We start from the raw sequence: 25,971 nt of genomic DNA, 5'->3' as shown, positions 1-25,971 counted from the left end.
ATTATTATTGATATTATTATTCTTTATTGTAGAAGGAATATAAAGACTTATGTAGATTACACTCATTTAAACATATTAAAAACATTTAGTACATGTAAATGAATGTGATGTTCTCCTTGAAGAGGTTAATGCACTATTACTAGAATAAATGAAAGATGGATCAATTAATTCATTCAGATGAGCATTTAGATTGTGCGCTCCTCAAAGGCAGGGACTGTCTTTTGTCTTTGTATCTCTAGTGATGATTAGCACAGCGCCTAGCACATAGTAGGCATTTGATAAATGTTTACTGATTGACATTTATCAAGAACCTATCATATGGCAGAAAAAAAATGCAAAGTATGCTTTAGTTCTGTCCAGTCTTCTGTTGCTTTTACAATGAAGTGCTGGAGCAGTAGAAAAGGAAAGAAGAGGGAGTTTAGACTATAAATTTAACTTGGCAATTGGAACTATAACTGTGACATCCTTATTCAGTGACCAACAAGTGGGCATACTACTAGATGAACTGAATCATAGCAACTGTTTTTGCAAAGACATTTTTTTTGGCTATTACATAAACTTAGGAGAAGGAAATTATAACTAAATAGAAGGATGGTTCACACATACTCCTTGGAGAGAAAAAGAAAGGAGCTGGCAAAGTTGATTTTATGACACAAAGACAACAAGAAACATTTTTTTCATAAAACATTTGGTCATTTCACCTTGTAAAACTGATGATAAATATATGTAAAGAGATCACCAAGAAAATAACAGCAGCTTGTGTACCAACATCGGTTGTAGTGAATGAGGACATAGAGAAACTGCATGAACAACTCAACAAGAATCTCCAAATTAAATCAATACATACTTTGACACTTGAAAACTTCAATGTAAAGGTAGGAAATAGGTAACACTGACAAAAAATATATCAGAAGCCATAGGTCAGGAAAAAGGAATGAGAGATACCAAATACTTATAGACTATACATATGACTTTATGTTTCGAACAGTGATCTAGATTATAAACTTCTTTGTAAAATCTTACAAAGAAGTAGGATGGATGATTATGTTTGGATTTAAGGACTGAAATGGAGGGAATACAACAAAAAGAAGGAAAATGGAAATGATCTGCCTATATCTAGCCACCACCTAACTCTAACATGGAGAAGGTATAAGTGACACTAAAGAGAACAGACATAGGTAAAGTGGCCGGATTAAACTAGGTGTACATAGAGATCTGTGCTGTAAGTGATGAAGGGGCACAGGTGCATGCATAGAGATTTACAGGGTATGTGAAGGAAGGGAACATAGCAAAGTCATGGAAAAAATCTTGGAGCTCAGTAACAACACAAAAAGGTGAACAAGGAAACATCAACACCACCAACCTACACATCTCCTTTTCTATCTATACAAAATTTTCATATATTTAAATATCTTAAATATATGCATATATATTTAAATAAATATTTATTAAGTATCTATTACATGTCAGGCACTATGCTAAGTGGTTAAAATACAAAGAAAGGCAAAAGAGAATCTTTGTCCTCAAGAAGTATGTAGTCCAAAGTGCAAATGAAAATGTACAAATAAAGTATATGCAGAATAAACTGGAGATGATCAAAAGAGTAAAAGCATTAGAATTAAGCGGGGCTTGGGAAAGGCTTCCTGTACAAGTTAGGATTTTAACTGGAACTTGAAGGAAGTCAAGGAAGTTAACAGGCAGAGATGAGAAGGGGGAGCATTCCAGGTATGGCGGGTAGCCAGTGAAAACGTCCAGAGTTGGGGGGCATTTCTTATTCAAGGAATAGCAAGGAGGTGTAATAACAACCACACTGGCACACCGAGGATAGCTGCTAGTGCAGGTTCTTTTATCTGCTTTACTAAGGAAAGACAGCTGTTTCAGGGGTCAACAATCTTTCTTTTTTAGTCACATGAAATAAAAACACAGAAAATACAAAGAGCAATAAAGACCAGCAGTCAGGGCTCTACTGCCTGAATCAAAGCTTTACTTCCACCACTGAATCGAGAGAGCCTTTATCTCTAATGAGTCAGGGAGCTCTAAACATTCGACCACTCAGAGTCTTGACCAGGGAATCACATCTTTCTCATAAGCAAACCCCCAAAGCAAAAGTTCACCTCTCACAATATATACTCTTTCAGCTAATAGGCTTAGAGCCAGAAGGCATCACAACCCCACTCATTGCCTAATTAGCTTATTAGCAAAAGCTGTGCAAGCTATAGTATGCTATAAGCAAGCTTCCCTTAATGGGCTCCATAGGAGGCCTATTAATGGGTGGGGAAGATCTTACTCTCCCACCCCCACGCCCCCCATTAACATTACAGGAGGCTAATGTTACTGAACCACAGAGGTGATGGTGGAGGGGGAGGTTTGAACACCAATCAGAGAATTTTATACTTGATCTTGGGTGTTGATAGGGAGCCACTAACTGTTTGTGTTTGTGTGTGTGTGTGTGTGTGTGTGTGTGTGTGTGTGTGTGTGTGTGGAATGACATGGCCAGACCTGTGCCATGCCATGTCACTTTGAAGGTCGCTTTTAAAGTTGAGTGGAGAATGAGTTGGAGTGGGGAGAGACTTTTACAAGTAGACCAACTAGTAGGCTATTGCAACAGTCTAGGCATGAGGTGATGAGAGCTTGCACCAGGGTGTCAGAGGTGAGAAGGGGCCTTAATCCACAAGCTTTGACAACAGATTAGATGTAAGGAGTGAAAGTGAGGAGTTGACGATGACACCTGAGTGAGCCTGGTTGACTGGGAGGTTTGTGTCATCTTAAATAGTAATAGGGAAGTTAGGAAGAGGGGAGGGTGAGGGGAAAATAATGAGCCAGTGGGAATGACTGGACCAAAGAAGGGGTATCTGAGGATGGCAGAGGCATGGACATGTTTGTAGGCAGTAGAGAAGCAGTCAATAAACTGGGAAAGATTGATGACAAATAGGAGGGAGTGGAGATGACAGACAGGGAAAAGACGGGATGGAATGGAATCACTCATGAATGTAGAGGGGTTTGCCTTTGCAAGAGGATAGGCTATCTCATTATGTGAGACTGGTGAAGACAGAGGCAGATAGTGAGGTGGATAGAAGAGGTAGTGATGTCACTGAATGACATCATTTTTAAAAATCAAAATATAGGGCCAGGTTCTTAGCTGAAAGTGGTCTGGGACTGCATTTAAGAAATTTCAAAGCTCCTTGGGTAATTTCCAAGCTTCTTCAGAAACAAAATCTCATCTTTCTGATATAATTTTTTCTACTAGTATTGTTGTATAGCTAATACATACATAGACCATGACTGACTCCAAAGAACTGAAGTCAGACATAAGGGGCAATGGGAAGGCATGGGGATCATAAGATCGTTTGTTTAGAGTTGAAAGAGATCTTGAAAGTCATGGTAGGCATGAGCAAGATGCAGCAGATAACCAGTGATGAACTTCAAGGAAAAACAGTAGCAAAATATATCATCAGGAAAATGTGTGATAGGAAGAGAAGGCATGCTAGCCATGTGGTAAAGGTGAGGGATGACAGGTGAACAGTCTGACTACAGTATCCTTACGAAGTTAGGGTAAAGTAAGGAAGGTCTGCTTTGGGTATATTCTATGCAGTGAAGTTATGAAATGATATATGGGAACATATTTTGCAAAGAAGTGGAAGGCATGGAGAGGTTACAACCTGCACTATAGAGGACATATTCAAATCAGTGAGATCACGATGCATTTGAGCATGTCCAGGCAATGGGGCAGACAGATGCCTGATAAGATATTTGTCTTTTTGTTTATTTGTTTGTTTTTTGGCAAGGCAATTGCGGTTAAGTGACTTACCCAAGGTCACACAGCTAAGTACATGTGTCAAGTGTCTGAGGCCGAATTTGAACTCAGGTCCTCCTGACTCCACGGCCGGTGCTCTACTCACTGGTGCTCTACTCACTGCGCCACCTAGCTGCCCCAAGATATTTGTCTTTACTTCTCAATCTAATCTACTAAATTTATAAATTTCACATATTCAAACGTTTTAAACATTGGGATTAGAACAAAAAAGACATGTGTGGATTTACCTTCCTCATTTACCAGTCACACATGGGGTTGGTTATGAGTACTGAAAGAGCAACCAGGCTCTTCCCTTGAGCCGTCCTAGGTAATCATTTAAAATGGTGAGGTACTCTCTTGATCCAGAGAACCCCACAAAATCATACAAGTCAAGGGGTTCAAATCTCCACTTCAAGAACACCCGTGAAACAGCCCAAGCTATCAAGGGCATGCATATCCGAAAAGCTACCAAGTATTTGAAAGATGTCACATTGAAGAAACAGTGTGTTCCCTTCCGTCGGTATAATGGTGGAGTTGGAAGGTGTGCCCAGGCTAAGCAGTGGGGTTGGACACAGGGTCGTTGGCCCAAAAAGAGTGCTGAACTCTTGCTGCATATGCTTAAAAATGCAGAGAGTAATGCAGAACTGAAGGGTTTGGATGTGGATTCTCTTGTCATTGAGCATATCCAGGTTAACAAGGCTCCCAAAATGCGACGGCGTACTTACAGGGCTCATGGTCGAATCAACCCATACATGAGTTCTCCTTGCCATGTTGAGATGATACTCACTGAAAAGGAACAAATTGTTCCTAAACCAGAAGAGGAGGTTGCTCAAAAGAAAAAGATATCCCAGAAGAAACTGAAGAAACAAAAGCTTATGGCATAGGAGTAAATAATGACATTAGAGTGCAAATAAAAAGTGAAATGAAAACATTTGTTACGGAAAAAAAAAAAGGAGCAACCAGAAAGGCCTCAATACCTAAAAATGTTATTCTATCAGCTGCCCAAAACTGACATTTTATCATCCCTTTGGGTTAAGCACAGCTCTTTTTATTCAGTTCTCTCTTAAAATAAAAATACTCCCAAGGGTGAAAACATGCGGCCATTAATACCTTAATATAAATAGTTATCAAACTGCTTTCTTCTGGGCCTACAAAGAGAACACTAGGTGCTTGAGGGGGGAGAAGTGCTGAAAGGTAGGAAAAAGGATCCAGAAAGAGTAGGCAGGGTTTCTGAAGATAAACTTCACCTATTTTATAATTTTACCTACGGCTGGCCCTGAATAAGTATATTAGACACAAGACACAAAGTAAATGGAGCAATTTATTAATTTTTCCAATAATTAGATCAATACTGACAGCCTATCCAGGCTGTTTTTAAGGCTAAAAATCCACTGTGCCTCTGGAACTTGAGTAAACTCATTTCTATGGAATTCAAATAATCTGAAAACTCAAATGATTAGGGAAAAAATCACAAGTAAAAGAACAGAAATTTAGTCACCAAAACAATATTATCAATTCATAATTCATATCATACAGTAAAGATAGAAACTATGATATTAATCCTCTAGTATATCTACTATATTTATGCCATACAATAAAAATGGAGTTTAAATTGATAATCATCCCTTCATATTCAGCTCACCCTGTGCCCTCTGTCTATACACACACACACACACACACACACATACACATTTATATATACCCACGCGCGCGCACACACACACACATATCTCTACACACACACACACACACACACACACACACACACACAAACACATATGCATATTCCCTTCAGCTACCCTAATACTGAGGTCTCATGACTCATACACATCATCTTTCCAAGTAGGAATGTAAACAAAACAGTTCAACTTTAGCAAGTCCCTTGTGATTTCTCTTTCTTGTTTACCTTTTCATCCTTCTCTTGATTCTTGTGATTGAAAGTCAGATTTTCTATTCAGCTCTGCTCTTTTCACTGAGAAAGCTGAGTATCATGCTCCAAGGCAAAATATGGACTTTCAAGCTTTCTCAGTGAAAAGACCAGAGCTGAATAGAAAATTTGACTTTCAAACAGAAGAATCAAGAGAAGGATGAAAAGGTAAACGAGAAAGAGAAATCATAAGGGACTTACTAAAGTTGAACTGTTTTGTTTACATGCCTACATGGAAAGATGATGTGTATGATTCATGAGACCTCAGCATCATAGTAGCCGAAAGGAATATGCATATATATGTGTGTGTCTATGTATGTATATATGTAGGTGTATGTGTGTGTGTGTGTGTGTGTGTGTGTGTACATAGACAGAGGGCATAGGGTGAGTTGAATATGAAGGGATGATATCTAAAAAAAATCAAATTAAGGGATAAGAGAGGAATATATTGAGAGAGGGAGAAAGGGAGAGATAGAATGGGGTAAATTATCTCACATAAAAGTGGCAAGAAAAAGTAGTTCTGAAGAAAGGGAAGAGGGGGCAGGTGAGGGGGAATGAGTGAACCTTGCTCTCATCAGATTTGACCTGAGGAGGGAATACCATACACACTCAATTGGGTATCTTACCTCACAGGAAAGGATGAGGAAGAAGATAAAAAAGGGGGGATGATAGAAGGGAAGGCAGACAGGGGGAGGAGGTAATCAAAAACAAAAACTTTCAAAAAGGGGCAGGGTCAAGGGAGAAAATTCAATAAAGGGGGATAGGTTAGGAAGGAGCAAAATATAGTTAGTCTTTCACAACATGAATACTGTGGAAGGGTTTTACATAATGATATGCATGTGGCCTATGTTGAATTGCTTGCCTTCTTAGGGAGGGTGGGTGGGGAGGGAAGAGGGGAGAGAATTTGGAACTCAAAATTTTAAAAAAAGATGTTCAAGAAGAAAAAAAAAAGTTTTTGCATTCAACTATAAGACACACAGGCAATAGGGCGTAGAAATTTATCTTGCCCTACAAGAGAAGAAGAGAAAGAGGGATGGGAGGGGAGTGGGGTGACAGAAGGGAGGGCTGACTGGGAAACGGAGCAACCAGAATATATGCCACCTTGGAGTGCGCGGGAGGGTAGAAATGTGGAGAAAATTCGTAATTCAAACTCTTGTGAAAATCAATGCTGAAAACTAAATATATTTAATAAATTAAATGAAAAAAATAAAAGAAAAAAAGAAAAAAAAAGAGTGTTATTTCCCTCCATCCTATTCTGCCCCCGTTTATTCTATTTTCTCCTTTGACCTTGTCCCTTTACAAAAGTGTTTGTTTCTGATTACCCTCTCCGTCCATTTGCCCTCCCTTCTATCATTTCCTCCTCTTATCCTTTCCCCTCTACTTTCCTGTAGGGTAAGATATCCAACTGAGTGTATATGTCATTCCCTCCTTAAGCTAAATCTGATGAGAGTAAGGTTCACTCATTCCCTTTCACAACCCCCCTCTTCCCTTCCATTATAACAGTTTTTTTGCCTCTTTTATGTAAGATAATTTGCCCCATTCTATCTCTCCCTTTCTCCTCCTCCCAATATATTCCTCTCTCACCCCTTATTTTTTAGATATCATCCCTTCATATTCAACTCACCCTGTGCCCTCTGTCTATATATATGTATATTCCTTTCAACTACCCTAATACTAAGAAAGGTCTAATGAGTTATGAATATCATCTTTCCATGTAGGAATGTAAACAATTCAACTCTAATAAGTGCCTTATGATTTCTCTTTCCTGTTTGTCTTTTCATGCTTCTCTTGATTCTTGTATTTGAAAGTCAAATTTTCTATTCAGCTCTGGTCTTTTTATCAAGAATGCTTGAAAGTCCTCTATTTCATTGAATATGCATTTCCCCCCTGAAGTATTACACTCAGTTCTTCTGGGTCGGTGATCCTTGGTTTTAATCCTAGCTCTTTTGGAGCTCTGGAATATCATATTCCAAGCCCTTTGATCTCTTAATGTAGAAGCTGCTAGATCTTATGTTATCTTGATTGTGTTTCCACAATATTCAAATTGTTTCTTTCTGGCTGCTTTCAATATTTTCTCCTTGACCTGGGAACTCTGGAATTTGGAAACAATATTCCTAGGAGTTTTCCTTTTGGGATCTTTTTCAAGAGATGATTGAGGAATTCTTTCAATTTCTATTTTACCCTCTGGTTCTAGAATATCAAGTCGGTTCTCCTTGATAATTTCTTGAAAGATGTCTAAGCTCTTTTTTCAATCATAGCTTTCAGATGGTCCAATAATTTTAAAATTATTTCTCCTGGATCTGCTTTCCAGGTTAAGTGTTTTTTTCCAATGAGATATTTCACAATGTTATTCTTTTGGTTCTGTTTTATAATTTCTTGCTTTCTCATAAAGTCATTAGCTTCCATTTGTTCCATTCTAATTTTTAAGGAATTATTTTCTTCAGTCAGCTTCTGGATCTACTTTTCCATTTGGCTAATTCTGCCTTTCAAGGCATTCTTCTCATTGGCTTTTTGGAGTTCTTTTGCCATTTGGGTTAGTCTGTTTTTTAAGGTTTTATTTTCTTAAGTATTTTTTGGGTTCTCTTTTAGCAAGCTGTTGACTCATTTTCCATGATTTCCTTGCATCACTTTCATTTTTTTCTCCCAATTTTTCCTCTACTTCTCTTACTCAACTTTCCAATTTCCTTTTTGATCTCTTCCATGGCACGTGACCAATTCATATTTTTCTTGGAGGCTTTGGATGTAGGACCTTTGACTTTGTTGTCTTCTGGTTGTATGTTTTGATCTTCTCTGTCACCAAAGTAAGATTCTATAGTATTAGTATATAGTATTTTTTATACTATTTCCTCATTTTCCTAGCCAATTACTTGACTTTTGAGCTCTTTGTCAAGGTATGACTCTGCTTCTAGAGTGGAGAGTGCTCTACCCCAAGCTTCAGGGTCTTTGTGCAGCTGTTTTCAGAGCTACATCTAGGCACCTGTAAATTTTCAGTTCTTCTGAGGTATATGATCCTAAGAGAGGTGTTTACTCCTCTCCTGGCCTGTGCTCTGGTTTGTGAGTGACCTCAAGCACTCTTCTCTGCCCTGGAACTGCGAGGAGGATTCCCTCTCCATAGCCACCACAAGCTCTGCCACACCAGTACTCTTCCTCATCCCAGGCCTGCCACCCAAGACTGTGACCCAGATCCAAGCAGGGCAAAGCAAGAGAATACTTCCTCAGTGCCAGCAAAGAGATCCCTGAACTCCAACTCTGATCAGATGCTTGATCCTCCCCACCATCTGTGGGCCTGGAAGTCCAGAAGCAGCCACTGCCACTGCTGCTGCCATCACCACAGATGCCTCCGCTACCCCAGGGCTGGGGGTGGACCATGCTCTTTTCTCACCCAGGTCTGACAGAGTTTTCCCATTGACCTTTTATGATGTCTTTGGTGTTTGTGGGTTTAGAAGTCTGGAAACTGCCACAGCTGACAGTGATTCAGTGCCCTGAGGCCTGCTCAACCTGGTCTGCACTGGTGCGGCCCATGCTGGGCTGTGCTTCACTCCCTTCCCACCAACCTTCCAGGCTGTCTTGGGCTGGAGACTTGTTTCACTCTGTCATTTTGTGAGTTCTGTAGCTCTAGATTTTGTTTAGGGTCATTTTTTCTACAGGTATTTGGAAAGATTTGGGGGAGAGCTCAAGCAAATCCCTGCTTTTACTCTGCCATCTTGGCTCTGCCCCAATGATGACAGTTCTAACATCTATGTGGTGTTTTAAGATTTGCAAATTGTTTTACATACATTATCTTATTTGATAACCTCTCTGAAATAGATATTATGTGTACCATTGACTATATTTTACAGATGAGTAAACCAAGGTCTAATTAAGTTTAAACTTGCCCATGGTCACAGTTAATCAATATTCAAGGAAGGATTTGAACTTAGATCTCTCCTCCCTCCAAGTCCTATACCTCTCTATTAAACCAGTTTTCTTGAAAAAAAAAAAAAAGGTAAACACAAAAAAGAAGGAAGTTCCAAAGAGGAGTAGAATCCTGACCTAAGAGAGGAGGGTAGAAGAACATGACACAAAAAAGCAAAGGAAGAATGGTCTTCTGAGGAAGAAATAGCTTCTTTCATACTAAGGAAAATTAATATGGATCAAAAGATAGCATCCAGAGAGTGGTCATCAAGTGAGGGTCAGATGCAGAAGCCATGGTTGATGACTCAGATGAGGAATACCAAAGCAAGGTATTTATCATCCTGATATTAAAAACAGAAAGCTCTTATATCTTTTGGGGCATTCATCCAGGACATGATGGACAGCCCTCCAAGACCTGTCAAAAGCAAAAGTCCACTCCCAGTAATTCACCTGGAGATAAATGATACTGGCAGAAGAAACCTAGAAAGCATTGCCATCAATTATGAAGTCTCTGGCAAGAAAATGAATGTCTTAGGGTACAGAGAATATTTTCATTATAGCTGCTGACTGAAGGAAGAGACCTGAAAAAAGAAAGATATGGGAAGTAAAAAGCTGTTGAAGAATATGATGTTGGAGTACAGGATTTGAATTTCTTGACCACATTTTAATAAAGGAATAAAGTGTTCATGGCCAGAACGAAGACTAATAAAAATACAATTCTCTGGAATCTTACAAATCCAATCATAAAAACCATTTTAAATGAAAGGGGAAGGTAGGGAAAAACTGTCTACAAAAATATGACAAGTCAGATAATCTAAAATGTAAGAGGTTATCCAATAAAGTGATATTTGGCAGAGCCAAGAGGGTGGAGAGAAGCCAAGAAATTACCTGAACTCTCCCCAATTTCCCTCAGAAACAAAGTTAAATTAAGTCTCTAAAAAATTCTGGAGAGATAGAATCCACAAAAGACAGAGTAGAACAATTTTACAGCCCAAGATAACCTAGAAGGACTTTAGGAAAGGTCTGTCTCACTTGGGTAAAAGGGTAGCACAACCCATCATAGGTGACATTCAGGCAAGCCAGTGGGAGGCTCTTACCCACAGGAAAGGTCAGCAACCAAGGCCTCACAGTTCTGTCTCAACAGGCCAGCTGTGAGGCATCCAGCCCCAGCACAGCAGGGAAACTACGAGCCCCAGAACCCAGGGCACAACAGGTGCAAGTAGAATGGCCACCCGAGCACAGCGGGCAAGCTGCCAGCACCTGAGGCCCCAGTGCAGAATTCCCTGTGGGCCCCCCATCCAGTGCAAGAAGCTTGGGACAGTACCCTCTGTACCCTAGAAGCAAAATTGAACTTTAAAAAATGAGCAAAAAACAAAAAAGAGCTCTGACCATAGAAAGCTACAATGGCAACAGGGAAGATCAAAACACAAACCAAGAAGAGGACAACAATGTCAAGATGACCATGAAGCCTCAGAGGGGAATATGAATTGGTCTCAAGCCCCAAAATCCCCTTGAGAGAACTCAGAAACGATCTTAAAAATCAAGTAAGAGAGGTAGAAGAAAAATAAGAAATGAGAGTTATGTAGGAGAATTATGAAAAAAGGGTCAACAGCTTGGAAAAAGAAGCACAGAAATCAGTAAAGAAAATAACTCCTTAAAAAACAGAATTGGACAAATGAAAAAGGGGGTACAAAAGCTAACTGAAGAAAATAATTCCTTAGAAATCAGAATTGGGCAAGAGGAAGCAAATGACTGTACGAGACATCAAGAATCAATCCAACAAAATCAAAAGAATGAAAAAAATAGAATAAAATGTAAAATAACTCATTGGAAAAACCACTGACCTGGAAAATAGATTCAGGAGAGATAATTTAAGAATTACTGGACTACCTGAAAGGCACGATCAAAAAAAGAGTCTAGACAGCATCTGTCAAGAAATTATCAAGGAAAACTGCCCTGATATCCTAGAACCAGAGGGCAAAAGTTATTGAAAGAATCCACCAATCACTTCCTGAAAGAGATCCCAAAATAAAAACTCCAGGACATACTGTAGCCAAATTACAGATCTATCAGGTCAAGGAGAAAATACCACAAGCAGCTTGAAAGACACAATTCAAATATCAAGGAGCCACAGTCAGGATTACACAGGACTTGGCTTCTACATTAAAAGATTGGCAATCTTGGAATATGATATTCTGGATTACAACAGAGAATCAACTACCCAGCAAAACTGAGCATAATCTTTCAGGGGAAAAGAAGGACATTCAATGAAATAGGGTCCTTTCAAAATTTCCTGATGAAAAGACCAAAGCTGAATAGAAAATCTGATTTTCAAATACAAGACTCAAGAGAAGCATAAAAAGGTAAACAGGAAAGGGAAATAATAAGGGACTTTATAAGGTTAAACTGTTTACATTCCTACATGAAAAGATGATACATGTAACTCACAAGAACTTTCTCATTTATTAGGGCAGTTAGAAGGAGTATGTATAGCTAGAGGGCATAGGTGTGAGTTGAATATAAAGGGAAGATACCTAAAAAAATAAAACTAAGGGGTCAAAGAATGCATTGGGAGAAAGGGAAAGGTAGAATGGGCAAGTTATTTCACATAAAAGAGGTAAGAGGAGGGGAAGATGGGGTGGTGAGTGAACCTTACTCTCATCAGAATTGGCTCAAAGAGGGTATAACATACACACTCAATTGGATATAGAAATCTATCTTACCCTACAGGTATGTAGGAGGGGAAGGGGATAAGAGAAGGGGGGAGGATGACAGAATCGAGGGCAGATTGGGGGAAGGTATAGTTAGAAGCAAAACACTTTTGAAGAGGGACAGAATGAAAGGAGAGTGAATAGAATAGACATGGGTGGGAATAGGATGGTGGGGAATACAGTTAGCAATAGTAACTGTGAAAAAAAAGTTTGAAGTAAATTTCTCTGATTTTTTTTTTTTGGAGGGGGAGGCAAGGCAATTGGGGTTAAGTGACTTGTCCAAGGTCACACAGCTAGTGAGTGTCAAGTGTCTGAGGCCAGTTTTTAATTCAGGTCCTCCTAACTCCAGGGCTGATGCTCTATTCCTTGTTCCACCCAGCTGCCCTGAAAAACACGTTTGAAGACGGACAGGGTAAAAGGAGAGAGAGAGAGAGAGAGAGAGAGAGAGAATGAATAAAATAAAGGGCAGGGTGAGACAGGGAAAGCAATTGGATGGAGGGAAATATAGTTATCAATAGTAACTGAAAAAAACATGAAGCAAGTTTTTCTGATAAAGGCCTCATTTCTCAAACATATAGGGAACTAAGTCAAATTTATAAAAATAAGAGCCATTTCCCAACTTATAAGTGATCAAAAGATATGAACGGTTTTCAGATGAAGTAATCAAAGCTATTGCCAAATCACTATTGATTGGAGAAATGCAAATTAAAACATTTCTGAGGTACTATCTCATATCTATTGGATTGGCTAATAGGACAGAAAAGGAAAATGACAAATGGTGGAAGGGATGTGGGAAAAATAAGATGTTAATGCATTGTTGGTAGAGTTGTGACCTGATTCAACCATTCTGTAGAGCAGTTTGGAACTATGCCCAAAGGACTATAAAACCATGCATACCCTTTGACCTAGAAGTGATACTACTAGGCCTGCATCCAAAAAGAGATATAAAAGGAAAAAGACCCATATGTACAAAAATATCGATAGTAGCTCTTTTCTGGGGGCAAAGAATTGGAAATTGAGAGGATGTCCATCAATTGGGGAATGACTGAACAAATTGGTATATGAGTGTGATGGAATATTATTGTGCTATAAGGAATGAGTAGGATGCTTTCAAAAAAACTTGGAAAGCCTTACGGAAGCTCATGCAAAGTGATATATACTGTGTACAAAGTAACAGCAATATCGAAAGATGATCAGCAGTAAACGACTTAGCTATTCTCAGCAATACAACCATCCAAGACAACTCTGAAGGACTTATGATGAAAAATGCTATCCATTCCCAGAAAAAGAAATGATAGTGTCTGAATACAGATTGAAGCATACTTTTTTACTTTATTTTTCTTGTGTTTTTGTGTCTGTTTTCTTTGGCAACATGACTAATATGAAAATGTTTTGCATGACTACACACGTATAACCTACATTGAATTGCTTGCTTTCTCTATGGAGGGGGGTAGGGATGGAGGGAGAGAATTTGGAACTTAAAGTTTAAAAAAAATTGTTTCTACATATAATTGGGGGAAAATAAAATATTAAACCAAAAAAAAAAAAGGAACAACAAAAGAATGAGATCAGGTACTTTTACAACTATGGTTTGGGGGAATAGTCTTTATTTTATATTTGTACTGATATGAATGTCATATAAAAACAAAATGCAGCAATAAAATATATGTAGGTATGTATTTCCCACTCTATCATATCTGTCTTTGTCAAATGAGTTAACTTATATAAAGTGCTTTGTAAAATCTAAAGCGGCTAACTATTCTTATTCATCTATTTTGTTTATGTAAAACCTGCTGAACGATCTCTGAAAAATCATGGTGCTTAAGAAAGTTGTCAGAGCACTAGAAAAAGGCAAATTTTGCCAGATTAAAAAAACAATTAAGATTATACAAGCAATGGGATGGTCAGTATGGCTGAGATTTCTAAAAACATACTACTGAAGGACTAGTAATTAATCTTAAGTTGAGTTAAGAGAGGTACAGGGTATAGAATATAAGTGATGATAGTCCCATGCTCCTCCGACCTATTCAGACATCTGGAATTCTGTTCAATATCATATTTAAGGAAGACATAGACACAGATAAGCTGGAGAATGCCCAGAGAATAGTCAGTATGATGACAGGTCTTGAAACCATGCCATGTAAGGATTGGTTAAAAGAACTGGAAGAGGGAAAGTACATGACAGTTATGATATCTGTCTTCAGGTATTTGAGTGGCTGTCATGTAGAAGAGGGTTAGATTTGTTGTAGAAGTGAGAGGAACAGGTGTAATTATAAAAACTTTCATAATAATAAGAGCTGTCAAAAAGTGGCATTGACTCTCTCATGAGGTAATTGGTCTTCCCTCAGCAGGATCTAAACAACTAATTGATGTAAAGGGAATCTCTAGACAGTTACGGATCGGACTGAGTGACTTCTGAAGTCCCTTCTAAATCTGAGATTCTGTGATTCTGTAAAGGGATATAACATACCTATAAAAGACAATTAACAGATCGACTATTTAAAAATTTGCAGACAGCATAAGGCCGGTAGGGATCAGACAACACAATCAGGATTCAGAAAGATTCTGACAGGCTAGAATAATGGGCTGATTCTACTAAGATGATCTTCAACTGGGATAAATTTAAAATCCTTCATCCAGATTTTTTAAAAATTCAGCTAATTAGAAGACAGGGGAGCATGGCTAAATTTAAATTACATAAAAAGGCCTGGGAGGAGGTTTAATGGATTGCAACAGTATGATGGGTATGATGAGGCAGCCAAAAAACCTCATGAAATCTCTGACTGCACAGAGAGATAATGTCCAGAAAAAGGAGGCTATGGTCCTAGTCTCCTCTGCAGTGGTCAAACCATATCTGGAGTAATGTGCTCCGTTTGAGCTGTTTTAAGGAGGGCAGTTTCAAAATGCAGTCCAGAGAGAAGTGTGGTCTGGATTGAAAGGATTGAAGACTTGCCATATAAGGATTAAATAATGGAGCTGGTAAAGTGTAGCCTAGAGAAGAAAAAACTACAATGGTTGTTTTCAAAAACTAGAAGGGCTCTTATATCTGCCTCTGAGGTCCCTTTCAACATTCAGAAGAGAAGGTGACAACTGGTTTTCGATGTGACTTCTCTCTCGGGTATTTGTATTTTAAAAAGGGGTCTCTTGCTGGCAGAAAAAATCAAAATAATGAAATTATAATTGTATATGGAAGGTATACAGTAGCTGGGTTTCACTTATGCATAAGGCCAACTCTATTTTAAAGTGCCTGTGGTAGGTGAGAGGACGGTGAGTGCAATGGGTGAGAGGAGTTGCTATCTGGTAATTCACATGCTTCCAGAAGTCTCCAGGCTCCAGTGAATGTCTCTAAATATGGTGGCTTCTAAGGATGACTTGTGGACTGTGGCGCTTATACACCACTTCAGTGAGTGCTATTTCCATCAATACCCCCATCATCAAGTTAGGCAGCACAGTGGATGGTCACTGGACTTGGAGTTGGGAAAAACCAAGTTCAAATTCTGCTTTAGAACTTACTAGCCTTGTGATGTGGTCAAATTACTTAACCTCTCAGCCTCAGCTTCTTCATCCATAAAATGGGGGTAATAATAACACCTAACTTACAGAGTTGCTATGAGAATCAAATGAAGTAACATTAAAAGTACTATGCAAACCTTAAAGTTTATATAAATACTTATTTTATCATCACCATCATTATCATTAGATGAATAAGCAAAGACTTGTCAAAAATCTTGGAAAGGCAGCTGATTCCTAGTTCAAAGCATTTTTTTGCCAATCCCAAGAATTTTGCTTGCTGTGTGTTTGCAGGTAACAATATTCACATTATCCAGGTCATAAGAGAGAAAGTTATTTAAAGTCTCTTTATTTTGCCAGGCTGCTTGATTAATCCCTCTGTGCTTTTCCATGTACTAATTAGTTGCCACCTGTTGGGATATACATATGAAACTTAAAACTTCAAAGGAGATTATTATTATTTGAACCCTAGTATTTCCATTAAGGGTATCATATTTATCTCATTAAGAGCTTTTGGAAATTTAGCTCTGCGTGACTCACTTGCTTTCTCAGTAAATATGCACAATAAATTAAAAGAATCCTTTTACTTGAGGTATGAAATATTAAGTAAAGATTCCAGCTATGTAACTAGTCCTTCTCACAGAAGAAATGGCAATGACGCATGATGGTTTGTGTTCATCTAGGACATCCCCACAAAAATAAAAGCAAAAGGTAGCATTTATATTTCCCCTTTTTAGTGGTGTCTTGTTTAGAGGATTGAAAACATTTGTTCTGAAAGGACAATGCTTTCTTGAGAGTATCATCAAAAGAAATGCTGTTACTCTCTAAATTTTTCAAAATATTACAACACATATGTGACTTAAGTACATTTATCTATTATGGCAAAACTCAAAGTTTATGGTTTTGTCCTAAGGCTATGTCTGTCAACTCAATCTCTGACACTGCAAAGATGTTTTTTGAGATCTTAACAATCATTGAATACTGGTTTAAAAAATATTTCCATGATCGAAACAAGGGATGTGCTAATAATAAATACCAAACGTACTGCAGAAAATACCATTTTTTTTTCTGAAAATGACAGACAATACAAAATGTGTTTTCACTTTGGCAAAAATACTTCAGTGCAAACCCCTTAGCATGGTCCTCCCAAATTTGCAGTCAATGTACCTTTTCCCCCTCACACTACTATCCTTATTGTGCAATACATTCTGGCCACACTGGATTATCTATCAAAGATATTGTCTTCCCATGCTTTCACATGTGTTTTAGGGCCTTTGCTTATGCTGTTTCCATGACTGAAATGTCCTCTTCCTCCGCCTTCTCTTTTCTATATCTAGTGAAATCAGAACAGTTTTTTTTTGGAGGGGGGGGAAGGCAAGGCAATTGGGGTTAAGTGACTTGCCCAAGGTCACACAGCTAATAATGTGTCAAGTGTCTGAGGCCACATTTGAATTCAGGTCCTCCCGATTCCAGGGCTGGTGCTCTACTCACTGAGCCACCTAGCTGCACAGAACAGTTTTTTCATCCATAAGTTAAATACTGTCTCCTCCATAAAGACTTCTATTTTCTGTTCAGAAGGTGAGGATTCTCTCTTCTTGTACTCATAATGGCACTTGTTTTGCATTTCTCTTCTGCACTTATCACTGTTTTTCCTTTAATCTTTGTATTCTCAGCACTGAACACAGTGTCTTTTATGAGGCAGACACTTCATAAATGTCTCCTGGATTTGACCGGATGTTATTTGTGTAGTTGTCAAACCATTCCCTCTGCCCTCTACCTGAGGGCAGGAATGTCATATTCTTTGCAACTCCCCCCAGCACACTATAAACTCTCAAAATGAAATGAAAGCATGAAGACTAAGTGAGTAAATCTACTAATTACATAGAAAATAGAACGCTTTTCTCTGGACATTCTTCTGAAGTAACATGCTCAGGCATTCAGGCTTATCCTTTTCTATTCTAGTAACTGCACATTGTTTTATGAGAATATTTTCAAACACGATATGGCCATATGCCCTGGTTTATAGAGAAGGAGTAAGACTGAGGCTAAAAAGTACATCCATTTTCAGCTCTTAACATGCCACTCATTACAAGGTAAGAAGCTGGCACTGCACACGATTTCAGTCTTTAAAACCTGTAAGACTCAGAAAAGAAAACAGGTGTGTAATACAAAGTACCTGCACTATGACCCCCATCTTACAGATGAATAAACTAAGAGGGTGAAATAAAATGACTTGCCTAAAGTCACTCAGGGTCAGGTTGTTTGACTTGAAATTCAACACTCTTTCCACTCTGCTTCCTAATAATAATGGTAGCTTAGATCATGGTGTACTTCATGTTGCACAGAGGGTTTTATGGTATAATGTAAGTTCTCCCAGGGATATTTTGTTTTTATCTTTATATCACAAGAGATCCTGAAGTGTCCTCTCTTTGGGGTACAATAAAGTCTTGAGATCCAATCATCTCTATTCTCTGAGGAATCCCCTTTCCCTGGGCTGGATGAGGACCAGAGCTTGCAGTCTGAAAGTAGAGCTTTGCCAGTTCACAGTCACTGCAGAAGCCTCAAGACCTACTGGGTGAGCGGAAGTATTTCCCCTCCCTCTAAGCAGCTCGGTCCTTATTCTCCAGAAAACCCTCTTTACTCAGGCTGAATGAAGTGGAGAAGCCTGAGGCCTGAAGAGTCCCCTTAGCTCAGCTCAAAAGCGCTAAGTGATGCACAGAGCCTTGATTAAAGTAACTGAACCAAATATACACATTATTTCATTTGAAAGATTGCTTTTATAGTTCCTTATTGCTATGCTTGCTGACAAGTAAGCATAGACTGATAGAAAGGTGACTCTAAATAGCTTCTTGAAAAATCTGTTTTGGCAATGGATATAATTCATGTTATGCTTCTATGCTTATATTATTATGCTTATTTGTGTTATACTTAGATGGCACAGAATAGATATTTGACTAATTGGGACTTACTTAAACATAATTCAAATTTACAACTGACATAGTTATAAAAATATCCATTATGATCATTGCTCTTGGGCTATACAGAATTAGTTTTAGTTTTTAAGCTGAAGGTAGAAATGTTCAAAAGTAACCTAAAACATTCTCAACTGTTTTTTTAAGCACTAACCAGTGGGCCATTATTAACATATATGGTGGAAAAAATAGATCAAAGTTGAGCAGAAACAATCTGTAATTTCACAAAATAGAATTGTTGAATTATTACTTATATTTTTGTTACTTTAATTTTCAAGGCTAAATGGAAAATCATCTATTTTTAGTCAGCCAAGTCTGAACATGAAGTTAAATCCCTTGAAAGCAAGGCCAGTAATTAAAATCTGGATTCAACTCTAACAGCAGAATAGCACATTGAATGGTGTCACAAATGTTACCATGGAAGCTACCTATTCTTGTGCTCTTCTGGTTTGTTGTTTGGTTTGTTTGGCAGAATAGGCTCATAGAAATATTGACAGGGGAAGGATGCTGTACGAAAATAACTGTACATCAATTATGGAAATTCTAGTTTTCCACTAGCCTTGTGTCTTTCAGAATGTATCTTGGAACTCAGAGTGACCAAAAGAATGTTTTTGGGAGTAAACCAGTTTCTGAGCTCTATCATAAAAAAACAAATCAGGAAAAGCCTCCCAAATTATACAGGTTAACTTCTGAACATTTTAAAGGCCAAATCGCTCACATAAAAGTTACATATTAGTTAAGAAAAAGAAAAAAAAGAAAGAAAAGGTGAGACTGGGATGGTGTAAGAACCTGGACTGATAATCTAAGGTGCTGACCAGCAGCTCACCTTGGTTTCTCAACTGTAAAATGTATAATGGCACTTATTTCCCAGGGTGGTTGCAAGGATCCAATGAGCTAATATGTTTGTAAAGTGTGTAATACAGTGTCTAGCACATAGCAGGAGTTTAATAAAGGATCAGTCTTTCCTTCCTTCTTTCCACTCAGTCCAGTACACTGAAGACATTAAGTTTCTGAAGGGAAACTTGTTTCTTCTCCCTCCTTTAGAATGTTAATAATAAATCATTATATAGCTCTTTCCAATTGCTCAAATAAATTTACCTGTGTCGATTTCTTTCAAAGATATTACTATCAATGAAAAGTAAACACTGACAGGACAAGAGGAGACAGTCTTATATAACAATGGTCTCTAGGGACATCATAACATTATAGCACACTCTAATAATTGATTTTCATAATGATAACTATATATATATATGTGTGTGTATATATATATATATGTGTGTATATATATATATATATATATAATACTGGTCAAAAGGTTTGCAGAAGACTTTCCTCATGACAGCCCTGAGTGCAAACATTTTTATACTGTGCATGAAAGACAACAGTTGTCTTAATGGACTGTGAATTGGCTCAAAAGGCCCAAATCTTATACTGATTCTATATACCTTCTATGCTATAGACATATTTGCATATCTTAAGCTTTGCTTTTATGTTTAGGTTTCTATTTTTCAAGAAGAAGACTTTTCCTAGTTCCTATTCATCCCCATTTTCGGAGCAAGGTATGCACAGAACACCTTTGTCGATATCCTCCTTTATAATTTTCCCTTAGAGATATCTCAAAAGGCCATCTCAGGAAAGATGAATCACATACTCATTTTAGAGGTAGAATTACTGTCACTTATTTCTGGCTTTGCAAGGGTCATTCCTGTTTGGGATGATGAATAGGATGCTATATGTTACTTTCTGTCACGCTTTAGAACTTAAAAGGAATATGTTTGAGTTGTTTGAAAAATATATTTATGTATAACAGGTCATTCTCTAATGTTAGATAAAAAGGGGTTGGTTTAAACATTAAAAACATTTAATTGGGTAGCTAGGTAGCACAGTGGATAGGGCATCAGACTTAGAGTCAGGAAGACCTGAGTTCAAATCCAGTCTCAGACACTTACTAATTGTGTGACCCTGGGCAAGTCACATAATCGTGTTTGCCTCAGTTCATCATCTGTAAAATAAGCTAGAGAGGGAAACTGCAAACCACTCCAGTATCTTTGCTAAGAAAACCCCAAATGGGGTCAAAAAGAGTAGTACACAACTGAAAAATGACAGAACAAATACATTTAATGTCTTAGAATCAGCACTTACAGCTTTATAATTATATTTTTTCTGAATTTCAGAAATTCCTTAGGAATTGGATGATTTCAACCACTATTTTCAGTTTCTTTATGTCATGATTCAAGCTGGTAAAGTTTTCCTTTCTTTTCTTTTTTGAAAGTATCTAAGAAAAAGTCTCAGGAAGAAATAGGAAGCTGGCCAAATCTAAAAGGATATAGGGAATTTATTTTGAGTGACTGGATAAGGAAATTGGAAATTAAACTGAACACAGCCAAATAGAAAATAATTCGTCTGGGGAAAGGACAGACTGGGCACACTAACCTTGAAATTTTTTTGAAGTGAGTTGTATAACCTAAAAACCTGAGGACTATTATAATAAAAGATTGACATGGTATATCCACCTATAAAGTTTTAAAAGGAAAGGAAAATAGGAAGAAGAAAGAGCTAAAAAAAGAGATAGCTAGGAAATGACAAAAATAACATAGATATTGTGGATCATGATTTTTAACTTACCTTATATATCAACCACAAGAATGAAAATTTTCCTTGAATCAAATTTCTTTTTTAACAATTTTGCATCTGACCTCCTAGTTTCTAGATAGTGGCTGCTAGTTTCTTCTACTTTAGTATTTTATTTTAGAGACCGTAACTGTCTTAGAATGTCAATCTGCTATCCATTTCTTACTTGTGCATAAGGTTAAACAAATCCTTATTGTATGCCTATTATGTGCCAAACTCCATGGCAGGTGCTATGGGAGATACAAAGATGAGTAAGCCACAGTTAGAAACTGTGTCAGAAACTTCTAACCTCAAGAAGTTTATAATGTAGGAAGGGGCAGATGACATAGGAACATATTTAATTATGGCTAAAATACCAAGTAGAATACAGACAGGTCCATGACAGAAGTACAAAGTACTATGGATGTTAAGCGAATAAGAGGATCATAAATTCAAAGCTGGAAGAACTATAAGTAATCAAGTCCAACTCCCTCATTTTATAGATAATAAATCTGATGTTCTAGAAGTTTAAGTGTTTTGCAACGTTGCACAAGAAGTAATTACTTGATGGATGATTTGAACCTAAGTCTTGATAGAACTTAAAGTCCACAACTTTGTCCATTGAACAAAATCCAGTTTTGTTTTGAGGTGTGTGAAGGATTGGTGATGTTGGTCAGGTTTTCATAAAAGGAGAGATATCAGAAATGGATTTTAAAGGAGAAGTAGAATTTTGATGTTGGGAGTGGCACGTGGCGACCAGGAAGGGGAAACAGCAAGAGCAAAATCACATATTTTTAAGAAACAGACTAACATGATGTCTTTAAAATTAATTTGGTAGTGGTGTAAAATATGGATTATAAGAGGGAGCAGTAGGTGCGGAAGGTAGAAGAGACATTGGTTTAGAGGCTACTATAATAGTACAAGTAAGAGGTAACAGTCATGGACTAGAGCTGTAAGAGATACTGTACAGAGAGACAGTCAATCAGACATGTCAGTTGATTGGATGTCAGAGGTGAGGAAAAAGAAAGATATTATGTAGATTTAAAGCATGGAGGTAAATGGGGGGTACTATTAACAGAATCAGGAAAGTCAGGAAAAGGGGAGATGTGGAGGCAAAATAATAAGTTCAATTTTAAGTATGCTGAATTACAGGGTACCAATGAGACATCCAGTGATGCTGTGTAATAAGCTGTTAGAGTTTAGGGCTGGAGATATTCATATAGATGTGTTAGAGGCACAGAAATGTATAAAATTATCCAGAGAGGAGAAATTTGGGACAAGCCTACCTAAGGAGGTAAGATGAAGTAGTGACAAGTGATGGAATGAAAAATAAGAAAATCATGAGAAGAAAGCGTTAATGCCACAAATGCCACTAGAGAATACCAGGAGAAGTGAACAACGGTGCTAAATGAACTAGAGAAGCCAAGGAACATGTGCAATAAGAAAGGCCACTAGAATTAGAGGTAGAAGTTCTACTCAGTGTCTGTCTATGACTTTCTGTTATGTTATGGCGCCAAGTCACTTCCACATAAATGATATTTTACAAACCTTTTACTTCTGAATTTTAGCTCTAGTCTACAGAGGGCCTGGATGTAATAAGGATATGTTTTAGTAGCCTAGTCAACAATATGTTAAAGATGATCTGATAGGTTAAAGGTAACTATAGATGAAATTTTAATACTAATTATATATTTTTTAAAATTATGGAGAATTAATTTGGGAGATAATAAGTTAACATTTCTTCTGTATACTTTTCTCATAGCATTTACAATCAGGCCACATACTGACTTGGAATAGCTTTACCTTTCTGTTTTTCAGTTCAATGTGTAAAACTGAAATATTTCATTAATTAAAGAGCTAATATGGAAAAAGTGCTGTTCCTACTGTTCTCATTACTTCATTCTACAAACTGTTTAGGTGAAAAGCAGTAAAATCCTTTGTAGTACAAAGCTACACTGAAAGATTTTGTTCTAATCACCATTCTGTAATGGAAACTTCATTGTAGTTTCAAAATTAGATTCTTTTTCTTTTAAGGAATAGAGGACATTTATCTTTGTTGGAATTATAAACTACAAGAATAAGTTATTAAATCATGAAAGGTTTTCACAATTCAATGCTGTAAAAAATAACTCACAGCTAAACCTTTCAGGTGCCTTTAATTATTTCAAATACTTTCCTGAAATTCTTGAAAGGAAAATTCTGTCATTTAATGTCATCTTAGAATGAATAAATATTTGCTTCATTTAATCATAGTCACACATTTGAAAATAAAAACTTGTTTTATGAATTTTGTGCAAAATTGGGCTTCTCCACATCCATATCTTCCCATCTCTGCTCCCAAGTTACCACTTATCATAATATTAATAAATGCTGACAAAAGATAGCAGTTGCTATTCATCTCATTAAAGACAGAGCCAAAAGCATATTTTATTTCTACAGTAAATGATTCCAAGGAAACTATACCTCAAAACTAATTAAATTGACTATCTCCTCTGATCCAGCAATACCATTACTAGGCATATAAGCAAGAGATCAAAGAAAGAAGAAAAGGACCCTCTGTATAAAATGTACAAAAGTATGTACAGCAGTTCTTTTTGTAGTAAAAAAAAACCCCAAAAGACTTAGAAACTAAGGAGGTGCACATCTATTGGAGAATAGCTTAAAAATATGGTATAGGAATGTATTGTAATATTGTTTTGCCATAAAAAATGACAAAATGGACAGTTTCAAAGGAAACTTGGGAGAGCACTATGAACTGATATAGAGTGAAGTGAGCAGAACTACAATACATATTATGTGTACATATATGCATATGCACATATAATGACATTATAAAAACTCTGAAACACTTGAGAACTTGGATCAATCCAATGATAAAGCATGACTTCAGAAGACTGCAGATTAAGCACTTTACTCACCTCCTTCCCAGAGAGGCAACAGATTTAAAATTCAGAATGGACATTTTCTGATATGACCAAAATGGGTATTTTCTGTGCATATCTGTTATAAGGATTTACTTTTTTAAAAGATGTTCAATGTTGGGAGAGAGGTAGAGAGAAATAATATATCCACTGAATAAAATCATTCCAAAAGGAAAAAAAATCAGAGCTTCTATCTCCCTCATCTGATATCATAGCTCCTAGTACATCTCCATATATACTTTTTAATCTGTACATATATTTTATCATATTTAGATTTTAAACTCCTACAAGGGAGATATTTCTTTGTATCTACCCAACATTTACTTACCAGTGAACATGTTGCATCCCAAGTAGAACATAATCTCTTGGAGGGCAGGTATTATTTCACTTTTATATCCAGTGCACTGTACCTGGAAGCTGGTATACTGAATGCTGACACCTCCTTATTGAGGCAGTTAAAGCTTTTAACTTCTAAATGATGACACAAAACTTCTCACAGAGTAATTCTTTTCATGTTCCCCTGTAAATCCACCACAGAAGATCTACTGGTCATACTATAGGTTTGTATTATTCTGGTATTAGGCTTAGGAAAATTAATAGATTGTGTTTTCATTCAAATGTTTCATTTTTCTATTAGCTCTCTACATACTTTCTAGATAAATTATGCCCCCATTAAAATGGCTAGAAGATAAACTACTTGTCAGTAACTCAACTTAGCTAAGCTCTTGTTAATTATATTTAGCCAACTTTTCATTACTGCATTAATGGAATACAATAAATAACAAACAATATAAAATAAATTACACTCAGCATTAGAATGAATTTCTATAACATGAATATTTGGGATATCTGAGAATTTGTTTATTCATGTGAAACAAAATAAGAGAGTCACATAGCAAAGAGAAGAAAGGTAGAGATAGAACGTGGTTCTATTTGGACATCTGCTTAATTATTGTTTGTGACCTCCTTGATGCCAAGGCACAGACTTACTTTTGTCTCAAACTACTATAAATTATTTCCTCAAACTACTGTAAACTACTACGCTTTGGGAATACAGAAAGTGGTTAAACGATTCAATTAAATATGCATGCATTATATACCTACTAAGTGAGAGGCATTAGACTAAGAATTGGACATAAAATAGTCCAAATGGAGTCCTTACCCTCAAGGAGCTTACATTTTATTGGGAAGAAACAAATATGTACTTCGTATGAAAAATATATACAAAATAATTTCTAGGGAGAGAACACTAGCAACTGGGGAATCGGCTTCTTATAGGAAGCACTAATTAAGGTGAATTTTGAAGGACACTAGGGATTCTACAAGGAAAAGCTAAGACAAGACTGCATCCTAAACATTCTAATAATAATAATACATTACATTTACCTACTCCAAGGCATGGAGATAGAAAAGAATGCTGTGATTGGTAATAGTAAGCAGGCCAGTCTGGCTAGAACTCTGAGTGGCTGGGAGTGAGCTGTGTAGGTCTTGAAATGGAGGCTGAAGCTAGACAGGGAAGAGTTTTATAACCTAAATGGTGGAATCTGCATTTTATTCTAGAGGTATGCCAGTGGAGTTTCTTCAACAGTGGGGTCAAAGGGTTATAGCTCTGCTTTAGGAATATCACTTT

At 37.2% G+C, this 25,971-nt stretch overlaps 2 protein-coding genes across 4 annotated transcripts in view; one reads left to right on the top strand and one right to left on the bottom strand.

Moving 5' to 3' along the window:
• The window catches only part of RNF180 (ring finger protein 180), a 272,283-nt gene that overhangs the window by 70,809 nt on the left and 175,503 nt on the right, over positions 1-25,971 (bottom strand). The window lies entirely within an intron of this gene.
• Positions 4,106-4,677, top strand: LOC118858397 (60S ribosomal protein L17-like). Its single transcript, XM_036768900.1, has one exon. The coding sequence runs from the start codon at positions 4,135-4,137 to the stop codon at positions 4,675-4,677; it is 543 nt and encodes a 180-aa protein (XP_036624795.1). The 5' UTR covers positions 4,106-4,134.

The sequence above is a fragment of the Trichosurus vulpecula genome, chromosome 1, assembly GCF_011100635.1.
Source record: "Trichosurus vulpecula isolate mTriVul1 chromosome 1, mTriVul1.pri, whole genome shotgun sequence".
NCBI classification, from domain to species: domain Eukaryota; kingdom Metazoa; phylum Chordata; class Mammalia; order Diprotodontia; family Phalangeridae; genus Trichosurus; species Trichosurus vulpecula.
The sequence above is the reverse complement of the archived record's forward strand: the minus strand, read 5'-3'. Positions and strand labels throughout refer to the sequence as shown.